Source organism: Sebastes fasciatus, chromosome 11 (genome assembly GCF_043250625.1).
Source record: "Sebastes fasciatus isolate fSebFas1 chromosome 11, fSebFas1.pri, whole genome shotgun sequence".
Lineage (NCBI taxonomy): Eukaryota > Metazoa > Chordata > Actinopteri > Perciformes > Sebastidae > Sebastes > Sebastes fasciatus.
Window position 1 is genome coordinate 20,040,753 of NC_133805.1, and position 22,238 is coordinate 20,062,990.

At 39.3% G+C, this 22,238-nt stretch overlaps 2 protein-coding genes across 4 annotated transcripts in view; one reads left to right on the forward strand and one right to left on the reverse strand.

The window, feature by feature from the left end:
* Positions 1-782: 782 nt before the first annotated feature.
* Positions 783-11,844, reverse strand: LOC141777285 (NAD-dependent protein deacylase sirtuin-5, mitochondrial-like). 2 transcript variants are annotated; one of them, XM_074651411.1, is made up of 9 exons: positions 11,717-11,844; positions 9,712-9,816; positions 7,732-7,865; positions 7,104-7,329; positions 5,481-5,568; positions 5,285-5,338; positions 3,125-3,248; positions 2,822-2,937; positions 783-1,763 (listed from the first exon to the last, which is right to left on the reverse strand). In XM_074651411.1, the coding sequence occupies exons 2-9, from the start codon at positions 9,809-9,811 to the stop codon at positions 1,691-1,693; spliced, it is 915 nt and encodes a 304-aa protein (XP_074507512.1). In that variant the 5' UTR covers positions 9,812-9,816; positions 11,717-11,844; the 3' UTR covers positions 783-1,690. The 2 variants fall into 2 exon arrangements, with proteins under 2 accessions (XP_074507512.1, XP_074507513.1); XM_074651412.1 differs by lacking the exon at positions 11,717-11,844 and adding an exon at positions 11,488-11,616.
* Positions 11,845-13,537: 1,693 nt separating this feature from the next.
* The window catches only part of LOC141777291 (phosphatase and actin regulator 1-like), a 59,123-nt gene continuing 50,422 nt past the window's right edge, over positions 13,538-22,238 (forward strand). The window contains exon 1 of one of the 2 annotated variants that reach the window (XM_074651423.1): positions 13,538-13,731. In XM_074651423.1, coding sequence (XP_074507524.1) covers positions 13,620-13,731 — 112 coding nt within the window. In that variant the 5' untranslated portion in view covers positions 13,538-13,619. The remainder of the gene's footprint in view (positions 13,732-22,238) is intronic. The other variant, XM_074651425.1, reaches the window with a different exon arrangement.

The window sequence follows — 22,238 nt, forward strand, 5'->3', positions numbered from 1 at the left end:
TACTGCCATTCATTAAGGATTTACTGTTTTTGGATTCTTCATTCACCAAGGAGGCATGTGAGAAAAACGTTTTTTCACGAATTCAAAGTAACATACGGTGAGTAATTAATTTACAAATGGTCATTTTGTGGGTGAAGTATTCCTTTAAACTGGTCACAGACATTGACATATGTAACCTGTGAACCTGTGACTGATGGTCGCAAGTTGACATTGTTTTGATTTAAGCTGTCACAAGGCAAAAAGGTTGGGAAACACTGCACCAGACCACAATCTAAAAAAATAACCCACCCATGAACATCATTTTTATAGTCAAGCAATCATTTAAATTAAAAATTTAAACAAAAAACCCCCACAAATAATACTATGAAAACATAAAATGTATGGAGATCCCTGTTAGAGATCAGCTGGGACAACAGAAGCCACCTTGTTTCATCGACTGCTTCTCACTTCAGACTGTTTCTATTCTCTGCAGCATTGTGACTGAGGCCGATACTGTTTCCTCGGCTTGGCTCAGCCGTAACAAATCTGAGTTCACTGATGGCCTCGGGGTACTTAAGTCTGCGTTTCCTCTCATGCATACTAAGAGAAGAATCTAAGTGGATACGATGTTGTTTTCTGGGCCCCTCTCAGAACAGAGTTATGTGTACTGTATAATCTACGGTTGGGATAGAAAGCTACATGCTGGCATCTACTGTTCATTTTGGGCACACACAGTATACAGCACACTCCACTCAAGAAAAGCTTTTTCAATGCAGAACAATGAGACACAAACAACGCCAAACGTGCATTTAGTGTTTTAATTGCATTGGCAGTTTTCATCATAATAAATTGTGCGTTATGCTTATGGGCAAAAATGTTTAAAAAACAGATCATCATGGTATCAAATATATGATTGCTTTCATTTTTAGACAATTTACATCATACAGTTGAACACATTTTTTTGAAAACAGACACTAATGTGTGATAACATGTAGTTATAATGATGTCATAATAAACACATTCAAACAGCATGAGAAGGGAATAATGCTGAATCAGGCTATAATTGAAGAGACAACATTTTCCCTCTCTCTGCCCTATCTGCCCTTGGTCAACAGCAAAGTCTGTACTCGACTAAATCTCTGTAACATTGGTTGATTTGCACTTGAGCTCTAACGCAAGCGTTTGGTCAAGGTTGTGTAAACAGTTTTGAAAGCCACAAGATTATGTTACGCTCTGTACATCTGTTCATTCAAAGAGAAAAGAGGAATATGTTCTCCGTCGGCACCGGGAGTAATATGTTCTGATCTACAGCAAAATATGACAATCCCCCCACCAGCATCTAATACGCAGGATATGTGAAGATTAACAATACCCTGTGATATATTATCCTATGCAAAATAACTACATACATAGTGCATTCCTTTCTGTATACCAAGTTGCATAGAAATATGTAAAACTTACAATATCCCATTTCCAGTTTATAGAGCTATACAGTTTATATTCAAGTATTAAGAGATCCATCTCAAAATCGTATAAAGCTAAGCGTAACTCTCCCTATACCAAGCATCGACAGCTGAACAGATTTTAAGGCAAACCTTTGGAATGAAAAAAAAAGAGCTATGAACCCACCCCAGCCTTGGATTACATTAGTCTGCAGAAGAAGAAGCCACTGGTTGCTGTTTGTAAAGTCCTTCTCTTTACAATCAGGCTCTTAAATAACCTCTGACTCGTGTCGCGCCAAAGCCGGAGGCAGCGTAGTTCCACATGGACCCTGGAAATGGTGCCTGAGCCACATTACACACAGAAAATACAATGAATGTCACACTTTTAGGTTAACAGGTGGAAGGTCACTCATTGATCCAAGGTAATAAATACTGGGAAGGGATCTGTATGTTGCTTATGCTGCCAGTAGATGGCACTAAATATCAATATTATTGTATCATGCATCGTTACACTGGGCTGGTTTAGGGATGCATCGATACCGACGTTGGGGCGATGCTGACTCAAATAGCTGGATCGGGTATCGTGATAATGGGGCCGATCCATTCAATTCAATTCTATATCTATATATTATATACTGGGATTTTAATTCCTGTTTAAGATGTTGACCAATTTGTTGTTGCATTAAAAAGGTTTATTCTTGAACTGCAATTTTTAATAAATAACAATTCTGTAAATGTATATCTAGTTAGGAGAGCAATGTTTAAGTCTGGCCTGATGTTTCCTTATACATAACAGAATGAACCCAGTCACTTCCACACGGTGAGGCATTGCGTAAGGGATAATGTACAGCGAGACGGTCATTATTGTGAAATGTAAGCAGACAGGGTGAGAGTCTTGAATCGACCCTGAAGGGGGTTCATTTCACAATAATGACCCACTCGCTGTACATTATCTCGCTTATCACACAGCTGCTTAGAAATCAATAATTTGAGAAAAAAATATTGATTTCAAAAATGATTTAATTGATTTCAAAATTATTTTATTGCTTCTACTAAAAAAAACAAAAAACAATCCTCTCGCTGTGTATGGAGATCAGAACTGTGCCCATAGCAACGATCTGTCATTCATAGAATGCTGTGATTGACCAATCAGAATTGAGTTTTCAACAAAGGCATGTAATAAAGCGTATTAATTAAATACTAGTATTGGAATCGGTAGTCGGTATAGGCCGATACCTAAAGCCCTGGTATCGATATTGGAACTGAAAAAGTTAGATCGGTGCATCCTTATTCTGGTTTCACTTTTAATTCATATACAGTATTTTCATGCGAACTTCATTCATTATAGAATCAAGTAGATGGTGTATCTTTGTCAACATGGAGTTTTTTGACTGACTTACGTGAAGTACTCCGATTTTGGTGTTGTTTTTGTGTTAAATTCCGCCACTGGGACGCCCCTTGATGCAATCTGGGGGCCAAACATGGCTGCTGGGTAAACGATCGAAGACGTGCCCACCTATAGGTTAACAACAGGGAGCAATGACATCAGTGTCAGCTTGACTACTGTACTATTAGTACTGTACAGCGTCGTATTCCAGGTCCAGTCCTTGAGAGATTCTGAACAAATATTGTTTTATGTTATAACGTTACACAAGAGGAGAATATGACCTGCATGCACGTAAAAGAAAATGAGGAGGACTCACCACCAGACAGAGATCACAGGTTTCCATCTCTTTCTCCACCTTGGTCAGGATATGAGAGTCCAGGGTCTCTCCGAAAAACACCACGTTGGGCCTCAGCAGACCGCGGCAGTCACTTGCACCACACCTTGATACAGAAGAACCAAACAGTCTGTCATTCTGCATTTATCACATTTAACAATGAATGGTAGTGTAGAAATTAAGGGTCAGTCATGAGGCAACCACAGAGACAAATTATAACGCACCACTTTCCTGTTGTTCTTGATGATTCAGTGGTATAACCCACGATCCTTGTACCTGTGTGCATTTGAGTTAAAACTTAATTCGTCGTCAGAGTGCAACTCTCTAGCCATATTTAGCAACACTTGCTAGAAGGGCTGCCAACCCTAAGTCGACTTATCAGATAACATTTCTTTAATCTATTAGTCTTTTCTTCTGCTTTTTTTATGCAGAATGACTTATTTCCAAGAAACTTATGAGCACATCTCTGGTTAACACATTCATAGTGGTGCTTTTGTGTGATTCTTTGTGGAGAAACTGAGTTTCACAGATCTGTCGAATTAAATCAACTAATCGATTAGTCGATAAAATCATAGGAGCGTTAGTCGAATAAGAATTTCTTTGGTCGAGAACAGCCCTACTGCTAGACTAGTGTCTAAGCATAGACTGTATATAAGAAGTGGACGAAGTCACTGTGACGTTACCCACTGGTTTGTGGACTGACATTTTGAAGCCTCGAGTTTGTCATTTTGTCCGTCACCATCTTGGTTTTTTGCAACCAGAAGTGACTCGAGGAAGTGGAGCTAAGTACAACCGAACGCTGAATAAGACATTTTTAGGCTAACTTTCATGAACTGAAACACTGAAAGGGTTAAAGTTGTAAGATGGAAACAAAGTAGCCACTCCCTAAAGCATACCCTGCTTTATGGTCTATTTGACTCTAAATGGGACCATAATTTACTAAATGAACATCATGCTGTATTGAAGAAGACTTGAAACTAGAGATTGAGACCATAAACTCATGTTTACAATGTTTACTGAGGTAATAAATCAAGTGAGAAGTAGGGTCATTTTCTCATAGACTTCTATACAATCAGACTTCTTTTTGCAACCGGAGGAGTCGCCCCCTGCTGGATATTAGAAAGAATGAAAGTTTAAGGCCCTTCAGCTTTGGCTTCACTTTTCAGGCCCCGGAGAGGAAAGTCAACATTTTCATAGCACACCACTGCCCCCACGTGGAAGCCCTGACTTCACTATCACTAACATTGGATTAGTAGTATAATCCTCAAGTTACCTTAATGCATGATAAAACCAAGTCCTGGAGGCTGCAGTTGCAGAGAGAAAATTTGCATTGGGCTGTTCATTTAATTTGATCTCACACTGATTTACTAGTGCAGCTTGTCGCTTCACAAGGTGAATTCTGTGAGTGAAAGAGTAAGTGAGCAACTCAAAAAAAAAAAAAAGATCTAAAAATGATCTATTGCTTCATGTATTTATAGTATTAAATTAAATTCTAAGGAAATAAAGGGGCGGCTTAATAAGATAAATATATATACAAGCCGCAGCAACAGGTGGCGAGAGAGCTCAGAGCAGGAAGGAGCAGCAGGTCCAGCAGAAGCTCAAAGCGGAGCAGGTGGCGGGTGGAGATGGTGGTTAATGCAACCAACGTCTCACAAGCATACAGAATTAATTGCACATAATCCCTCTTATCCAACGAGTGGTATACGGAGATTCCACTGTTAATTGAACATCAGAATTCATGTTTATTGAGCTGAGCAAACTGTCATCTTTTTGCTTATGGTGTTTTATTTATATTCAGATATTTTGTTCCTTTATTATATATTTTTTTACTTTCCCACTACAACCTTCCCTTTTAACACACTCGCAACCTGCTCTTTATAGGCAGAGCATTTTTCATTAAAAGTGGCACACACAAAAATTGCAAAATTCAAATCTCCTCTTGGTATTTGCCCTCAAAAGCACATAGCGAGACACACTTCACTGCAGAATGCACCTAAGATGACAGGCAAACTGTTTTCAGGTGGGTGCACCTGTTTAATAAAGGGAAACTCCAGCCAGGCGCAGTATGCACCAGAAAAGCAGCACAAAAGGCTTAGTAAATGTGACCTCAGTGTTATTAATATGAAGTGACAGTAATCCCACCTTGGCAGTTTATCCACAGGGATCTGGGCATCAGCAACATCTGGGTCAGGTGCACTGTACATTAAGAGAACAAACACAGCGGGTTAAATGACACTTTAGCCAATATGGGGGTCAGACTGAAGAGATCGGGCTACAAATCCTGCATGTTTATCAGTGTGTGTGTGTGTGTGTGTAGACCAGAGGTGCTGCCTTTTACCCTTTGTCCTTTAGGGCAGCACATATGGGGCTTCGCCTGTTCACGGTCACATCTCCACAGCTCACACAGCGCGTCTCCATCAGACTGCCTGCAGTCACACACGGAAAACACAGCTGCTTTTCATTTGGGCCCGCCGGAGTCACAGAAAACATCTCCCTCTCCACACAGTTTATTGACAATAATAGTTTTGTTTTCCTGACTCATACACAGATAATTAAAGCCAGATTTTTAGCAAAAAACATCAAACGCTTTAGCGCCGTTTTTGCCAAAAATCCACCCAAAAACAGAAAAGCCAAAACCGTCTTCTTAAGATTGAAGTGAGAGAATCAACACTTGAAATGATGTCATTACAAGACACTTTTTGGGAGTTGGTGTACTGACATTAAATTAGTGACTAAAGCTTTGTTTATGCTTGCGCAAGTCACCGTGGCGAAGTTTGTTGCAGGATTCTCCGAGACGCCAGAGGGCATACAAACAAAAGATTCTGTGAAGAACAAGTAGTCAACGAGTGTGACCGGCAAAATGCCATAAACCAAACTCCCCAATGCAAAGGCGGAGTTGTAACTAACTGTAAACTCATATCTCATATTCACAGACATACTTTATCACCTTTATACAATCCCTGTAAAGAAAGGAGTCAAGTATTAAATGTACAGTATTACAATGAAACAAAGGTTGAACAGTTTAATATCCTGTAAACAATTTGATTTGGCTGACGAAATAGAGCTCTCCTGCTCTTAAAGCATGTAAAAACTAATTGGCTGCCATTATAATTCATTATTTTACTTCTTAATTTAAGTAATTTGCTTTTATCTTATTGTGGCAGTCATATGTGAAAAGCCCCTCCGAGTGGTGGGCGCCTAGTAACAAAACTTTAGAGGAGCGCGACCAAGCGCTGCGACAACTTGCGGAGCCTTGACACTTTACACACAATACGTGATGATGTCATTTTTTGGCTCGCGCACCCTCGTGCTGGGGATATTACGGCGAGCATAAACCCAGCTTAACTCTGTGGGCTCATGGGAAGTTTGTTTGAAAGACCAACAACTATGATTCATAAAATGTTTTTATCACCCAGTAAAACCATGGGATATATAATATGCTGTGTACTATACTATACTATACTGTCATAGTTTCCAGTAATCACTGACTGTGGAGCAGCTTCAGGATTTCAATTAGATTTCACTTAGGGAGATTTTTATTAATCCCCATAGGGAAATTAATCCTCTGCATTTATCCTCCCTAAGTATTTGTGTCTCTAGATGGGCAAACAAATACAAAACATTGAATTAAAATGACACGTCAATTGTAGTTGACCTCAAGATACATGAATGAAAACTCTGAGATGAAGCGAGTGTAAACTGTATCTTATTAGATAAAACAGATGTTAACAAACTACATAATTTGCAGTCGAAAAAAGGTAATAAATCGCAATATATGTTATTGCAATACTCGGCATATTGCAAAAATGTTTAAAATCGCAATAATATTGTGTCGTGACTTCAGTATGGTGATAATATTGCATCGTGGGGCTTCTAGTGATTCCTACCCCTATCTATTAAGTCCTGTGAGATTTCACTATTTCAGTGTAATGCATGATAGTCTGTAGTTCTGGCCCCTCACCATGAACCTTGAGCACATGTTTGGAGCCGGCCTGTCGGTGGAGGTCGTCTATGCACTGAGTGATGACGACCACAGAGCGTCCCTGCTTCCTCAGCCGGGCCTCACACTCCGCTATCGCCAGATGGGCAGCACTGGGCTTCTTGTTCAAAGCCATCTCCCGTCTGTAATGGTAGAACTCCCAGACCCGAGACGGGGTGCGAGAGAAGGCCTCTGGGGTCGCCAGGTCCTGTGGACACATCAACACAGGCATGTTTTAGGTCAAAACTCAAGTGCTGAGCCAGATGATGAAAGGAGATTAAGTTTAAACACCTCAATTAGGGAGGGAGATTAGCATTTTTTTGTATGAAAGACTATTTTTGATTCTTTCCTGGAGGTAAATCTCGCTGCAGCCCACGACAAGAATCCAGATTATGCAACAAACACCATTTCTCTCTTTACAGGCTGCTGCTGCTGAGATAAATCCACTGAGCTGTGTGAAGATGTATTATGTAAACATTAAATACACCCACTCCACGGCAACATCTCTGAACCACAGCTGGAAATTACGGCAAACACACAACTTTGACCTAAATAAAAAAACAAAAAAATACAACCACGCACAAGTGTGTTTTGCTTTTAAAGAAATTACCTGAGATTGCCACTTCCTCCACTTCTCATTTTCTCCCCTGAAGGTTGGCACTCCGCTCTCTGCACTTACACCGGCCCCTGTGATGATCGCTATGTGTTTGGCTTTGGAGAAGACCTTGCGGAATTCAGACATGTCTGTCGGAGGAAAAAAGCAACATAAAATCGAGTGCTTTTTAAGTGTCTTGATATTTTCTATTTATTACTAGCAAACTATGGAAGACAAGTCACAACATATCTGTTTGAGTGATCAACATTTATGTTCTTAAGCTGATCATTATCAACCACTTCCTGATATTCAGTTAGCAATTTTAACCCATTTGTACCCAAAGACTATATTTAGTATGATAAGGAAAAATGCCACAACATTTGTTCTGATTGGTCAAAAGTCTTGAAATTTGGTACAGACATACTTTGGGCAAGTATCTAACAGAACAACTTTGGAAAAAAATTAGTAAAAAAATCTAACGTTGTGTTTATTAAACGTTTTCCATATGAATGTTTTTTTTACACTGCATATGTGTGCATATCTTTGATTATCAACTTGTTATGAGTTCATAGATACCAAATACTTGATTGTGCTATTTCTAGTATTTGACCACATGTGCCCAAAAGCTAGATATAGTATGATAAGACAAACTTTTAAGCTAAGCAAAATGAATGAAAAAGTGAAATATTCTTCACATTTGTGCTTCCGTAAGCCCAGAGAACCACCAAAGGAAATTTAAAAATTAAGTTGCTGGGACAAATGGGTTAACAGCCCTCCCATCAATATGTCCACTAAAGCAAAGTCTTGGGAGGAGCGTTATGGATGCTGCAATATTATCAGTTAAGTATTACATTTGGTAGTATTTATTTGAGTCATATATTATAGCGTGTTCCTGCCACAGACTTTGAGTTAGTGAAGTCGGGAACAGCTGATCTGAGAAAGAGGTCATGTATGCAGATCTACAGATAAGTAATCCTTAGATAACGATTCATTAACACAGAATCTAGTGTGCTCGATAGGAGCTCATCTGAATAGTTCTTCATTTAGTTATGTTTGTTTTTCATTACAGTTTTTCTCATTCGCTTTGGCTCAATTTTTTTTTTCTTTTTCAAAACAAGAAGTTCAAATCTCTGAACAATTACTTTGTTGTTCACAACAGATTTGAATTCCTCATTCATTCAAGGCAAATTGCATGTGTTTTGGCACGTGTGTGCCAAAGAGGAAGTACTGATGAGCTGATTCTCAGTCAAACTGTCGTACTCTTCACAACTTCTAAACATTATTTAATCGTTTGAGCCATCACATGTAAAATGATCCATTCAATTATCAAAATCAGTCAGACATTTATTCCATAAATATCTATGACACGGTGTTGCGTACTGTGAGGAGATACAATTTGTTGTTTTTTACTGAACTACTGCAGTTTTTTTTCCGCATGGATGCCATTTTGTAGCAAATATTCTGTTAGTATATGACGTTACATGAAAGATCAAAGGTGAATTTTTCTGTTTACAGTACATGCAATTGTAGTATTGACTTTTCCCAGTAAACTTTACCTACTGTACTGTTGAAATGGGAATCTAAAAAAGCTCAGTGTGATACACAATAACATTCAGCTAGACAAAACTGACATTCTTGTATAGTACAGTAAGAAGTCAGTGTCAACAAAACAGAGATTTGTACACAAGACACATTTCCTGGGTTTGACTGCCAGGGTGAAAAAACATCTAAACATTTTGACCATTTTAGTGGTATTGGCCAATTTACTGACACAATAACGAGGTTTTGAAGCATGAATGAAATGTTTTGTTTGAGTTACTACTTTTTGCAGACATGCAATAGAGTCGTGAAACATTTTGCACAACATACTTTTCTTTTGCGTGGTGCCTGTCAGGAAAGATGAATAGCTGATAATCAGTGTTTAATGAAGGACCGATATTGACCTGGCACAGCAGCAAACCAACATTATAGAAACCTAATAGATTTATTTTTTACCTGAGTTGGGTCTCGCTGTGTCCATCAAAGGTCCTTTCATCGCATTTGTGGAGCACATGCGAAGACCAAGCGCAAACACGGCTCGGTTTTGGAGGATCATTGTCACTGTTGAGAGAACACAAGGAGAAGACAAAATGAAAGTAAATGATTGGATTGTTTTCACCAACTAGTTTTATTTTACAGTATGCGGTGCAGATTTTTTTTCTGTTTATATTACATGCATTGTGACTTGTGTACTGAATATGAAGATTATACTTTAACCTTAACTTACAAACTCATGTTGTGCAGCAAAGCATTGTTCAAAGTCAAACCTACAGAACTTTTACCTTAAATCCTAACAGGGATGCCAAAGTTTCCAAAGATTACATTTAGATCACATGTACAAAATTATGCGAAAATGATCTATCTGAATTTGGTGCAATAGTGCAGCCATAAGGAACATGCAGGCTTGTTTCTTAGGGCTGAAACTAACAATTTGTTTCATTATCGATCAACCCGCTGATTATTTTCTAGGTTAGCCAATTAATCGTTTGGTCTATAAAATGGAAGAAAAAAGTGAAAAATGTGCATCCCAGTCTCTCAAAGTCCAAGATGATGTCTTTAAATGTCTTCTTTTGTCAGTATAAAACCCAAAGATATTCAGTTTAATATGAACTCAGCAGGAAATCTCCATATTCGAGAGGCTGAAAACAGCATTTCCTGACATTTTTGCATGAAAAAAATGACTTAATGATTAATTGATTATCTTTAAATGTCTTGTTTTGTCAGTACAAAACCCAAAGATATTTAGTTTAATATGATATAAAACAAAAACAGCAGAAAATCATGCATATTTGAGAGGTTGAAAACAGCATTCCCTGACATTTTTGCATGAAAAATGACTTAATGATTAATTGATTATCTTTAAAAGTCTCGTTTTGTGAGTACAAAACCCAAAGACATTCAGTTTAATATGATATAAACCAGAACTCAGCAAAGAAATCTCCATATTTGAGAGGCTGAAAACAGCATTTCCTGACATTTTTGCATGAAAAATTACTTAACGATTAATCAATTATCAAAATAGTTGTGCAATAATTTTTCCAATGAATTAATGATAATAATAATAATAATCTAACTGATTAGTTGACTAATCAGTTGCTGCTCTATTGTGTAGTTAATTTCACTAATAGCTGCAATGAAGTGTATTTGTGATGCTGGTATTTGCTCTAAGTTATGACACTTATCTTAAGTGGGAAATTCAATAAAAGTGAGCTTGTGTACGTGCAACTCTCCCACTTTCTATGACATTGCTTCAACATGTCAAAATAAACACCAGATGTGGCTGCAGGCAGGAATGCATGTCTGCAATCAGAGCAGTGATACTCTTGTCTGGTAGCCTGCAATTGCAGCAAACCTGAGGAAGCCTGTGCTATTGACACAGATAAGACTGGACAGGCATGTGCACATTTTTAAAACAAATAGGTTGGAAGTAAAAGTAAGAGGCCTACTTAGACATATACATGTACAATAGAAAAACAGACGCGCCCTAGCTTGAACATACTTTAAGCCAACTGTGTCGAAACAGGTTTTGCAGGCTGCTCAGGCTATAAGAGATTACAATACACTACAAAAGAGCCGTAAACATGCGTGCATATTTCCATAAATTACAGCTAAAGTTGCACTAACTGTTATGTCTGTTTGTTAGGCATCTTTAAACAGACTTTAAACAGGTTTCTTTCAAGTCAAGCAGCCACTTTACCTCTATATCTTGAGAGTACATGTTGTTAACTTTACCTGAAATGTTGCATTACCCTTTACAACCTTCCTGAATGTAGCCTTCTACGTTCACACAACGTTGCTTGTAGTTAACTAGGGATTATATGTTGTTGTGCTCTCTGTCACGTAAGCAGGAACTAAACGTGCACATCCAAAACTTGTGTATTTACAGGAAATATCAGCTGGAAACTGGAGCCGATACATGCATGTTTAAACGACCTTACCTTAGTAACTTTATGGTATTTACCTCGCGTTGTGGTATCCCCACTTCTCCGTGCAGAAAGTCACGCTGAAGTTTGCTTGTTTATGTCTTTATCACTGCGATTATTATCATGAGAGGCCGTAAACGTGCCACACACTGTCGTAAAAGGCGCTCTGAGGTGGGGAGGGGAGAAAAACAAATTTAAGAGGAAAAAATGTGTAGTTTAGGAGAGCCATCTGGTGGTAGACTGCTGCAAGTGTGATTCATTCAGGATGATTCATTCAATTCATTCCCAAATTAGGGACAGTTAGAATGAAATAAATACAGTCTAAATCAGTATATACCATGAGATTTTCAGAATAAGAGTGTTGACAACAATACATTTGAATGTAAAAAGAAGTGGGCTTAATATTGCCTTTTTTTACCCCATAAATTGCCATATTTATATATATATTTTGTGATGTCTTTAAATGTTTTGTTTTGTCAGTACAAAACCCAAAGATATTCAGTTTAATATGAACTCAGCATGAAATCTCCATATTTGAGAGGTTGAAAACAGCATTTCCTGACATTTTTGCATGAAAAATGACTTCATGATTAATTGATTATCTTTAAATGTCTTGTTTTGTCAGATATTCAGTTTAATATGATATCAAACAAAAACAGCAGAAAATCATGCATATTTGAGAGGTTGAAAAACTGCATTTCCTGACATTTTTGCACGAAATATTATTCAATGATTAATCAATTATCAAAATAGTTGTCGATAATTTTACATTTATCGCCAAATATACAACAATACATTTGAAAGTAAAAAAGTGGGCTTAATATTGCCTTTTTTACCCCATAAATTGACATATTTAAATATATATTTTGTGATGTCTTTAAATGTATTGTTTTGTCAGTACAAAACCCAAAGATATTCATTTTAATATGAACTCAGCAGGAAATATACCGTATTTGAGAGGCTGAAAACAGCATTTCCTGACATTTTTGCACGAAAAATTACTCAATGATTAATCAATTATCAAAATAGTTGGGCGATAATTTTACATTTATCGCCAACTATAAAACAATACTTTTGAATGTAAAAAAGTGGGCTTAATATTGCCTTTTTTACCCCATAAATTGCCATATTTATATATATATATATATATATATATATATATATATTCTCTAGCTGTATCCACCAACGCCTCTCTCTCTCTCTCTCTCTCTCTCCCTCCCTCTCTAAATCAGTCTAAATCAGTCTAAATCAGTATATACCATGAGATTTTCAGAATAAGAGTGTTGACAACAATACATTTGAATGTAAAAAGAAGTGGGCTTAATATTGCCTTTTTTTACCCCATAAATTGCCATATTTATATATATATTTTCTCTAGCTGTATCCACCAACACCTCTCTCTCTCTCTTTCTCTCTCTCTCTTTTCCTCCTCCATCCCCATCAATAGCTACCTCTCCTCTCCTCTCAGTGTGAGTGGCCGAGGTATGTAGACTGCTGTAAGTGTGATTCATTCAGGATGATTCATTCATTCCCCCAAATTAGGGACAGTTAGAATAAAATAAATACATAGACTAAATCAGTATATACCATGAGATTTCAGAATAAGAGTGTTGACAACAATACATTTGAATGTAAAAAGAGGTGGGCTTAATATTGCCTTTTTTTACCCCATAAATTGCCATATTTATATATATATTTTCTCTAGCTGTATCCACCAACGCCTCTCTCTCTCTCTGTCTCTCTCTCTCTCTCTCTCTCTCTCTCTCTCTGTCTCTCTCTCTCTCTCTCTCTCTCTCTCTCTCTCTCTCTCTCTCCTCTCTCCTCCCTCCCTCCTCCCCATCAATAGCTACCTCTCCTCTCCTCTCCTCTCAGTGTGAGTGGCCGAGGTTGTGTGGCCGGTGGCACGGCAGGCAGTCGTCCCTGGACACTGGTTTCAAATTGATGGCGACCACTCCAGACAGCAGCACAGACCGCAGACCGATCAGGAGACTCCGCTCCAAGAGCGACACCCCATATCTAGTGGAAGCCAGACTCTCCTTCAACCTGCGGACAGGTAGGTAGGCGCACATCCACCCATCCATGCATCCACCCATCCATCCATCCTGCTCCACCAAAATAATCAATGGTAGATGTTTAGCCAGATATGTGCGTTGATATGCCTTAGATATGCGCTCCTGAATGGAAAAATGACAATATTCCTACAGGCTATATCCTTCTTGTGGACTGGTGTTATAGTTTCCCATCATTTATTAATGCTATAGCTCTAAATATCCCTGTAAATGTGACTGAAATGTTATGCAACTTTGTAGACTGCTGGTTATTAGTAGCAAAACCCCACTGAGGGAGTCCAGATATTATAGCTTTAAATACCAATCCATGTGTGAATGTTGATTGTGCCAGCGCCTGGTTATTTCTACGCAGTTATATAATATGAAGAAGCTTCAACGTGACCTGTAGTAGCTTTAAAGCTTTGGCTGTGTGGTTTGTGATTGAAATCTGATGGGATCTGATCCGGTTTGTTGTTGTTGATGTTTGTTATTGTGTAGATGTTAATCATTTTAAACAGTTGAAATAGATCCGAGTCTTCTGTCTCTCCATCACCTCTTTACAAAGCGTGTTGCATCCTCCTGTTACCATGGTGACTTGGCATTTTATGCTGACTGAGTCAACAGGATTTTTTTTGCACTACAGTGTTATTAGGATACATGCTGCATCCAGCTGTCTGCTTTATGCTATAGTCATTTATTAATCTCTAAATGTGATATATGATGGTACATCTGTCGCAATTAAAATGTGCTTTTCTTCTCTTATTAGTCCCATCCTTCACAATTACACCAACATATTTAAATTGCTTGTTTTGTCAAGACCAGCAGTCACCAGATACATTCAATTTACAATTAGGTCTAAACAGAGAAATACAGCAAATCTTCATCACACTTTTAAAAGCTGCCAGTAAAATGAATTAATCAACTAATAATTTCAGCACTACTGTGTTTTACTGTAGAAGGTCACAAAGCTGTGTCATCTCCAGTCAGGCCAGTATAAGTCTAGACTCTGGAGGCTCGGGGATAGTGATTTCAGGGTCATCAGTTTAGTCATAAAAGTGACTACACCTTTCTCCAGTGCAGCTGCCCAGTGGCCAACAACACATATAAAAGCCTGTATGAGTGTTTACATATTGCAAGGAAATAGTAAATAAACAGAAGGTGTTCTTGTTCGGGCTGTGAATCGATTAGAATATTTAATCGCGATTAATTGGTTGATTGTCCATAGTTAATTGTGATTAATCGCATGTTTTTTTATCTGTTCAAAATGTACCTTAAAGGGAGATTTGTCAATTATTTAATACTCTTATCAACATGGGAGTGGACAAATATGCTTGCTTGATGCAAATGTATGTATATACAGTATGTATTATTGGAAATCAATTAACAACACAAAACAATGACAAGTATTGTCCAGAAATCCTCACAGGTACATTTAGCATAAACAATATGCTCAAATCATATTTCACATGGCAAATTTAAGCCCAACAGGCAACAACAGCTGTCAGTGTGTCAGTGTGCTGACTTGACTATGACTTTCCCCAACCTGCATGTGATTATCATAAAATGGGCATGTCTGTGAAGGGGAGACTCGTAGGTAGAACCCATTTTCATTCACAGATGTTGAGGTCAGAGGTCAAGGGACCCCTTTGAAATTTGCCATGACAGTTTTTCCTCACCAAAATTTTGCGTGAATTGGAGCGTTATTAAGCCTCCTTCACGACAAGCTAGTATGCCATGGTTGGTACCAATGGATTCCTTATGTTTTCTAGTTTCATATGCAGTATCTTCACTCTAGCTTTAAAACTGAGCCCACTACAACCTACGAAAGATCAATTGCATTAACACGTTAAAGAAATTAGTAGCATTAAAACGAATTTGCGTTTACACATTATTGTCGCATTAACATTGACAGCCTAGTTCTTGTTGTTTGGGCAAAGGCCGGTGTCAATAAAGGAGTTGTCAATTAACTTGAAAAGTTGCCATTTTTGTTTCGTATTTTTGTAAGACAAGATATCACTTATTGAGCTTTTTAAGTTTGTTTTATTATGTGATTTTACTTATTATTCGCTAGTACCTGTTTTCTTGGTAAAGAATCTTAACACAAGCAATTAAACCTAATTTATATTTTTTGTTATTTTGAAGTCATGTTGGTTGCCAGTTTATTTTTGTAGGCCTATTTATGTAAGACAAGCTAGTAGTATTTGTCTGATCACTTTCTTGGTTATTTATTTGGTGATATACTGTTTGAGGCTAGAACGACTTCATCTCTTTTTTGGGAGGTAGAGAGGAGGCAACAGTCAACTTAAAATACAGACTGTTCTCAGCAAAGGAGGAGAACTATTGACATGTTTTTAAAATACTGTTTTGTTTGAAATATACATTTTAGGAAATACCTGTCAAATGTAAACAAGAGAGGTTAAAGGACAGCAGCTTCTACATTTGCAGACGCTAAAGGTGGAGGTGCTGAAAATGGTCTCATGGAGGTTCAATTGGTCATTTCTAATGTTAGAAGTGACATTCGGTTAGCAGAGATTTGAGATTTGGAGGGAGGGATAGAGCAACAAATAGTCAGGGTTCAACAATTAGGTTAGGCCACAAAACACAGATTTTAAGGTGCAGTAGAGACACAGGGCTAAGTTTTTAGCATTTTAGTTTGCTTCAAATATACCTTTTCAGGCATTTTCTTCCTGATCTAAACCCCAGCAGAGTTTAGTTTTGGTGCCAGCAGGATAGAAGGACTGCAGCTTTTTGAAGGAGGCTACAATCAGTCAGAATAAGAGGCAGGACTTTGTCCAGGCTGATCTCAACAGCAGGAGACCTACTGACCATGACTGCAGAACCAGGCAGTGGAAGTAACATTCAAATGGCCACCATGCCACCAGTGGACAAGGCAGAGATGGAGGGCTCAGAGGTCTAGAGGAGGCTTCAATGTACTAACAGGAAGGAGAGATGGACCAACAGATAGTCAGGGTTCAAATTTGGGAAACAATTGGGTTAGGCCATGATGCAGTTTTGTCAGCCCTTTCCATTGAACACAGATCTTGAGGTGCAGTGGAGACACCCTGGAAATGTTTTTAGTGTAATTTTTCAGTAATGTTCTTCCTGATGTAAACCCCAGCAGAGATGTGTTATGGTGTCAGCAGACCAGAAGGACTACTGCAGCTTCTGTGGTTGCAGAAGACAAAGCTGGGGTGTGGCTGGAGCACAAGAGGCTGCAGACAGTTTCAGGTAAATTGTCAAACAACTGAGGAGTATAAGAGCTAGAGCCATGTCCAGTATGGTCTCAGTGAGGGAGAAGGAACTACTGACCATGACTGCACATATAATCGGGCGGTGGAACAAACATTTGACCAACATGCCCTCTGTTTGGCTCCGGCAGTGATCAGTAAAGTCGTCAGTGCATAATCTTAACACTTACTGACAGGAGGGAGGGATGGAGCAAAAGATAACCAGGACAATTAGTTTAGATCCAGCTTCGGTTTTTGCCAGCCCTTTGCAGCTTTAGAACAATTAGATCTTCAGTTGCGGAGATTTGATATTTCTGTTTGGTCAGAAGTTTTCTTGCCTTCATTTAATCTGAGCAGAGTCTTGTTATGGTTTCAGAAGGCAAGAAGAACGGCAGCTTTTTTCTGGGGTGAGGAGTAGCTTAAAGGATGCTGCAGTCAGTCAGAAGACGAGACGAGTATTACTGTACACGTGGGAGATGGATTTTTTAAAAGGTTGGTCAAGATTGGTTAACAGGGCAGTGGAGTCAAGAGAAATATGCTATTCTCTGGATTCAGGAGGGACTAGGCAGATGATGGAGGACATGAAGTTGCAGTGAGACATTTTGCCTCTTTGCCATGTGAATAATTAGAAGCAAAGGCGGAAGTAATGTTAGCGCCATAAAACCTCTTATGGAGTAACATGGGATGGGGGCTGGTTGTACATAAGTGTCTGACTTTGACACCGTTGTGATTGTATCCTACCAATAGTCAGTGTTGCTTTCTCTAATTCCTGACTACAACCTTTCCCTGACCGTAACCAAGCTGATTTTTTTGGGATATTTCCCCTAACCTGTTTCTTAGTTTTATCCAAACCGTAACCATAGGGAGAATGAAAGTGCTCATTTCAATCGTTTTTCACAATTTTTCTGTTTTATTTATTTTCTATTTCTTCTCTCTTTATTCTTTATTTTTTCTCTTTTTTTTAATTTTTTTTTTTTTTTCTCTTTTTGAAGATTTGTTGTTTTACCACTGTTACCTTCTACCATGTCACCGTTTGTTCCTCTAGCCGTCCTCTTCATTCTCCATTCCTCAGGCCCCTCCACTGAAATTTTCCCTCCTCTCCCCATCACCCGACTACCACATCCATCTACACACCCACCTTCCGTAGCTATTTTAAGCCAAACCACAACCTTTTCCCAAACCTAACCAAGTAGTTTTGTTGCCTTAACTTAACCAAGTAGTTCAAACGTAAGCCGTACCCGCTGGTCTGTCGTCGGCACGCCGCTGAGAATGCAACGGAATGGATTAAAGGGAAATTGATTTCATGGAGGAGAGGCTTGTGGATTTTGCTTTCAGTTTTTTTTTTCGATTGTTGGAGCAGCTGATAACAGCCCAGCTCAGTCAGAGTGCTTTTTAGTGATTTTCAGGTGAAAAGACATCTAGCTGTCCATTAAAACTTGGAATAAATTTCTTTGAAAAGTGTTTTACATTATTACCTTTATTTCATTTCGATTACTATGTTTTTAACATGTAACGGGTTCTAAAAAATTTATTTCTTGGCAAAAGCTGCATTTTTGCTGCAGGGTCCCCTATCAAGTTAATCTGGCCATGATGGTAAGAGAAAGTTGAAGTCTGCAGAATCTGAGGTATATTTCTTATTAACCATTTGTGTAATCATTTGACCTAGCTGCCGTATTGAGGTGTGCCAGGGTGCTGCAGGAAAAGGTGCTCCAATGGTGCTCAGTTGTGTTTTCCTGGATGAATGAACGTTGAATAAAAAAAGCCCCCCAGCATGTTTATCTCAGATAAACCTCTGTAGTTCTTGGCTGCTCATACCAATGAGTGTTTGGCCTGTGGAGACAAGCCTGTTGTCAATGGCAGGACGCTGTCATTCGTCTCTATGCTCCTGTTTTTATTTCCCTACTCTACACCGAGCTCGTACAAAGCATGAGGACGGCACGGGGGCGATTTGTACAACAGCGCTGTTGACTCACTTCCACCTGAAGAAGTGGAGCAGGATTTAGCTTGCTTATCGCCAAGGAAACCAAAAGCCTGGTGGTTGTGTGCCCAGGTGCTTAATAAAGATAAATGACCAGGGCTGCAGAGGATACGAAACAAGAACTATAAGCAATTATCTCCATGTAGTTCTAGCTTAGGTTTCTCTTTATGCTTTTTCAGGGTCATTAAATTCTATTTATGACTGTATCCATGTTTTCATCAATGAACTGCTGCTTCACAGAGAGCAGAACGTGCACTTTAGTATCCAACACAGTCACGTTATAATCAGGACACTGCCAATGTCTGCCAGCTTCAATGAGACTGTAATTTGTTTTTGATGTGTGGCGAGTTTGTGTTTGATTTGGAGATGAATTGAAGGTTCGCAGCCAACTCGACGGTTCAGTGTTTATACTTTATTCCCTGATGCTGAAACAGAGCTAGGTTGCATGGATGTGTCAGTGGAGTCTATGGGATTCAGCCTCTACTGCGAGTTTGACTTTTGCAGAAACGCGGCCGCAGCATACAAATGATAGATGCTAATGGGCTTCTAATGGAATCAGCGAGCATGTATGAAACATCGCTTTATTGCGTTGGCCTGTTTAGCGTCTGCACTAATCTAATTTGCCCCGCAGTTAAATGGCCCTGCGCACAGTCACAAAGACATAATGGCATCAGTTACTGTGAAGCTATCAACGATTGTGTCACCTGTCATAAAACATTATAGGGTGTAGGCGTAGACGGATGGTTGACCTACTTCACAGGTTTGATTTCAATCATTGTTGCCTGTTATGAAGCGCGCGCACACACACACACACACACACACACAAACGCACATCTGAACTAACAGCTGAGAGATTACAGTGTTTGTTGAACTACAATCAGTGTTGTTTACCTAAGGATCTATGGATTTTTATGCCAAAAGGCAGAACATGTGTACTTGTGTGTCAACGTGCATGCATATTGGTCCCTTGTTAGCATGATGTGCACGCGTTGCCTGCTGACACAGCATCCATCTCACTGGAGGAGGTTGTCTGCTTGTTTTTATTTGCCCATCACTCAGCAGCTCAGCTAACAGGCCCATCTGCTTTCTGTCTGCACACTCACGATACACACAAGAAACTCTCCCCATCACAGAAGCTATAGCTCTTTTGATTTTCCACTAACAACCTCCTACCAAAGAGACCAGACTTCCTTGGGGTTTTCTAACATCTTTGCTCACTCAATCAACCCAACCTTTTAACTCTGTTTCATCTCTCCGGTCTTGATGATTTAGCACATACTTGATAACAGAATGCCTCATTTGCACATTTAAACATAACATTTCAGAAAACTTGTAATGCAAAAAAAGAATTGTCGTAATGTCAGTAATCAACTGAGGGAGTTTCATGGTGATATCTACAGTATTAGTTACCCTATTCACCTGTACTGTCACCTTAAACAGGAATAGCCACATGGCAAACTTTTGTGCTTTTTTAATTGTGCTAAAAATGAGTATATGAAGGCTTAATCTAGGAAAGCTTTGTTTACTTTTAATCAAATCAAATCAAATCATCATTCTGTATATAGAGCTTGCATGCCAGAATTTGGGCACAGCTCATAAATACTTTAACAATCATGTAGCATATTGTAATCTAGCCGGTTTTGATATTCATTTTGTTGTCTTTTTCTTTGCACCTTGCAGCCTCAACACACAGGTCAGCTTGTCCTTACAGGCGTAGGGCCTTCTCAGGTCTAGACTGGCATATGGGACATTAATCACAGCACACCTACTGTACAGATGTTAATTGTGCCGAACAGCTGGATGCTGTGTGGAGTGTAGAAGTGTGGGGACGCCGATGGCTGCTGGAGCTCCCACCATTATACCTGGTCTGAATGCAAATAGACAAAGCTGAAGCCCGGAAACTGGCTGCATTGCAGTTGTTGGACGATAGATAATATGGGGCACTTATCCTTATATATACATCATGCACATTAAACAAATGCATATGCACATAGATGCCAGCTTGAACACACAGTATTTGGATATATGCAAGTACTCTCGCAATTCAATGTTCCAACCTGGCTCTGTGTTGTAGCCACATTACGCTAAAAAAAACTCATTCACCACCCACCACTCCCTGCCTCTCTCTCTCTCTCTCTCTCTGCTGCTCTGCGTTGCAATCCCCGTGTACACTATAAGCACCGCTGTCCAAAAGAGTACAATCAATACATACCAGATGCATGGTGGGATGGGACAAATTCCTGCTGCAGAGCTCTGTGTGCCTGCAGGGTTTACCAGAGGATTTACAGTATGTCGGAGACATACACTTCATACAGGCACTGGGAGAGATTTAACTGTAGCCCCTAAAAACACGTGTGCAGATATTTATGTGCTGTGTTTCACTACTTGGTTAATCATTTTGAAATGATTTGCGGAAGAAGGTCTAGTCCGATGATCCCATTTTTGTTGGAATTCATAAAGCAGCTAAAGGTGACTGCAAGGTCAAGAACAAGCCGAATTTACAATCACCAATTGGAGCTGTCAGTCCTTTCTTCTTTCAAAGGGGGAAAATGAATTTCAGATGAACTAGCTGTGCCGGAGCCAGCCAGCGCAGTGGCTGTTGAATTTGTAATGTTTTCAGCTGTTTGTAGCAACACTCGAGGCTATTAGCAAAAAGTGTTTAACAAAGTGGTGATAATTAGTGGCTAGAGATTTATATCAGCTCTGCGTTTCTGTCGCTTCCAATCTATCTCTCTTATACACTCATCTAACAAACACAAGCAGCACATGGCTGACATTTCAGCCCATCATATGATAGACTAACCCTGCATCTCAACAAAAACAACAACCCGAGCATCCATCTTCCCTACTTGGTTGCACATAGGCCTTCTTGTGAAGCATCCCAGGTCTGAATAAAACATGAGTAGGAAAATCAGAGCAGAAATAGCAACGCTATATCCAGGAGCCGTACTGGATGCTGCTGCTGCTGCATAAAAGTTCAATCAACCGTCAGCGTCACCTGGCCAAAAAAACCTGCCAACCTCTGTAGCAAGATGGTTTTGAAGAAAACGACAGGCAGGTGTCTTTTATGAGAGCCTGCAGGAAGCTTCATCCTCCCAGAATCTCTCTCTCTGCCTCTCTGCTTTTCTTTTCATCTCTCTCTCTTTGCCACACTCAGAAGTGTGGGAAAGGCTCCTGGCTGTGATGTGCTTTCCACACGCCAGCTGAGAAATAACGCCTTTTTCAAAAAGCCTCCCAAGCCGAAGAAAGCGGCATGACGACGTGCTTATGGGTCATATTTATAGTAAGTGTGGCGGCACATTGGGCA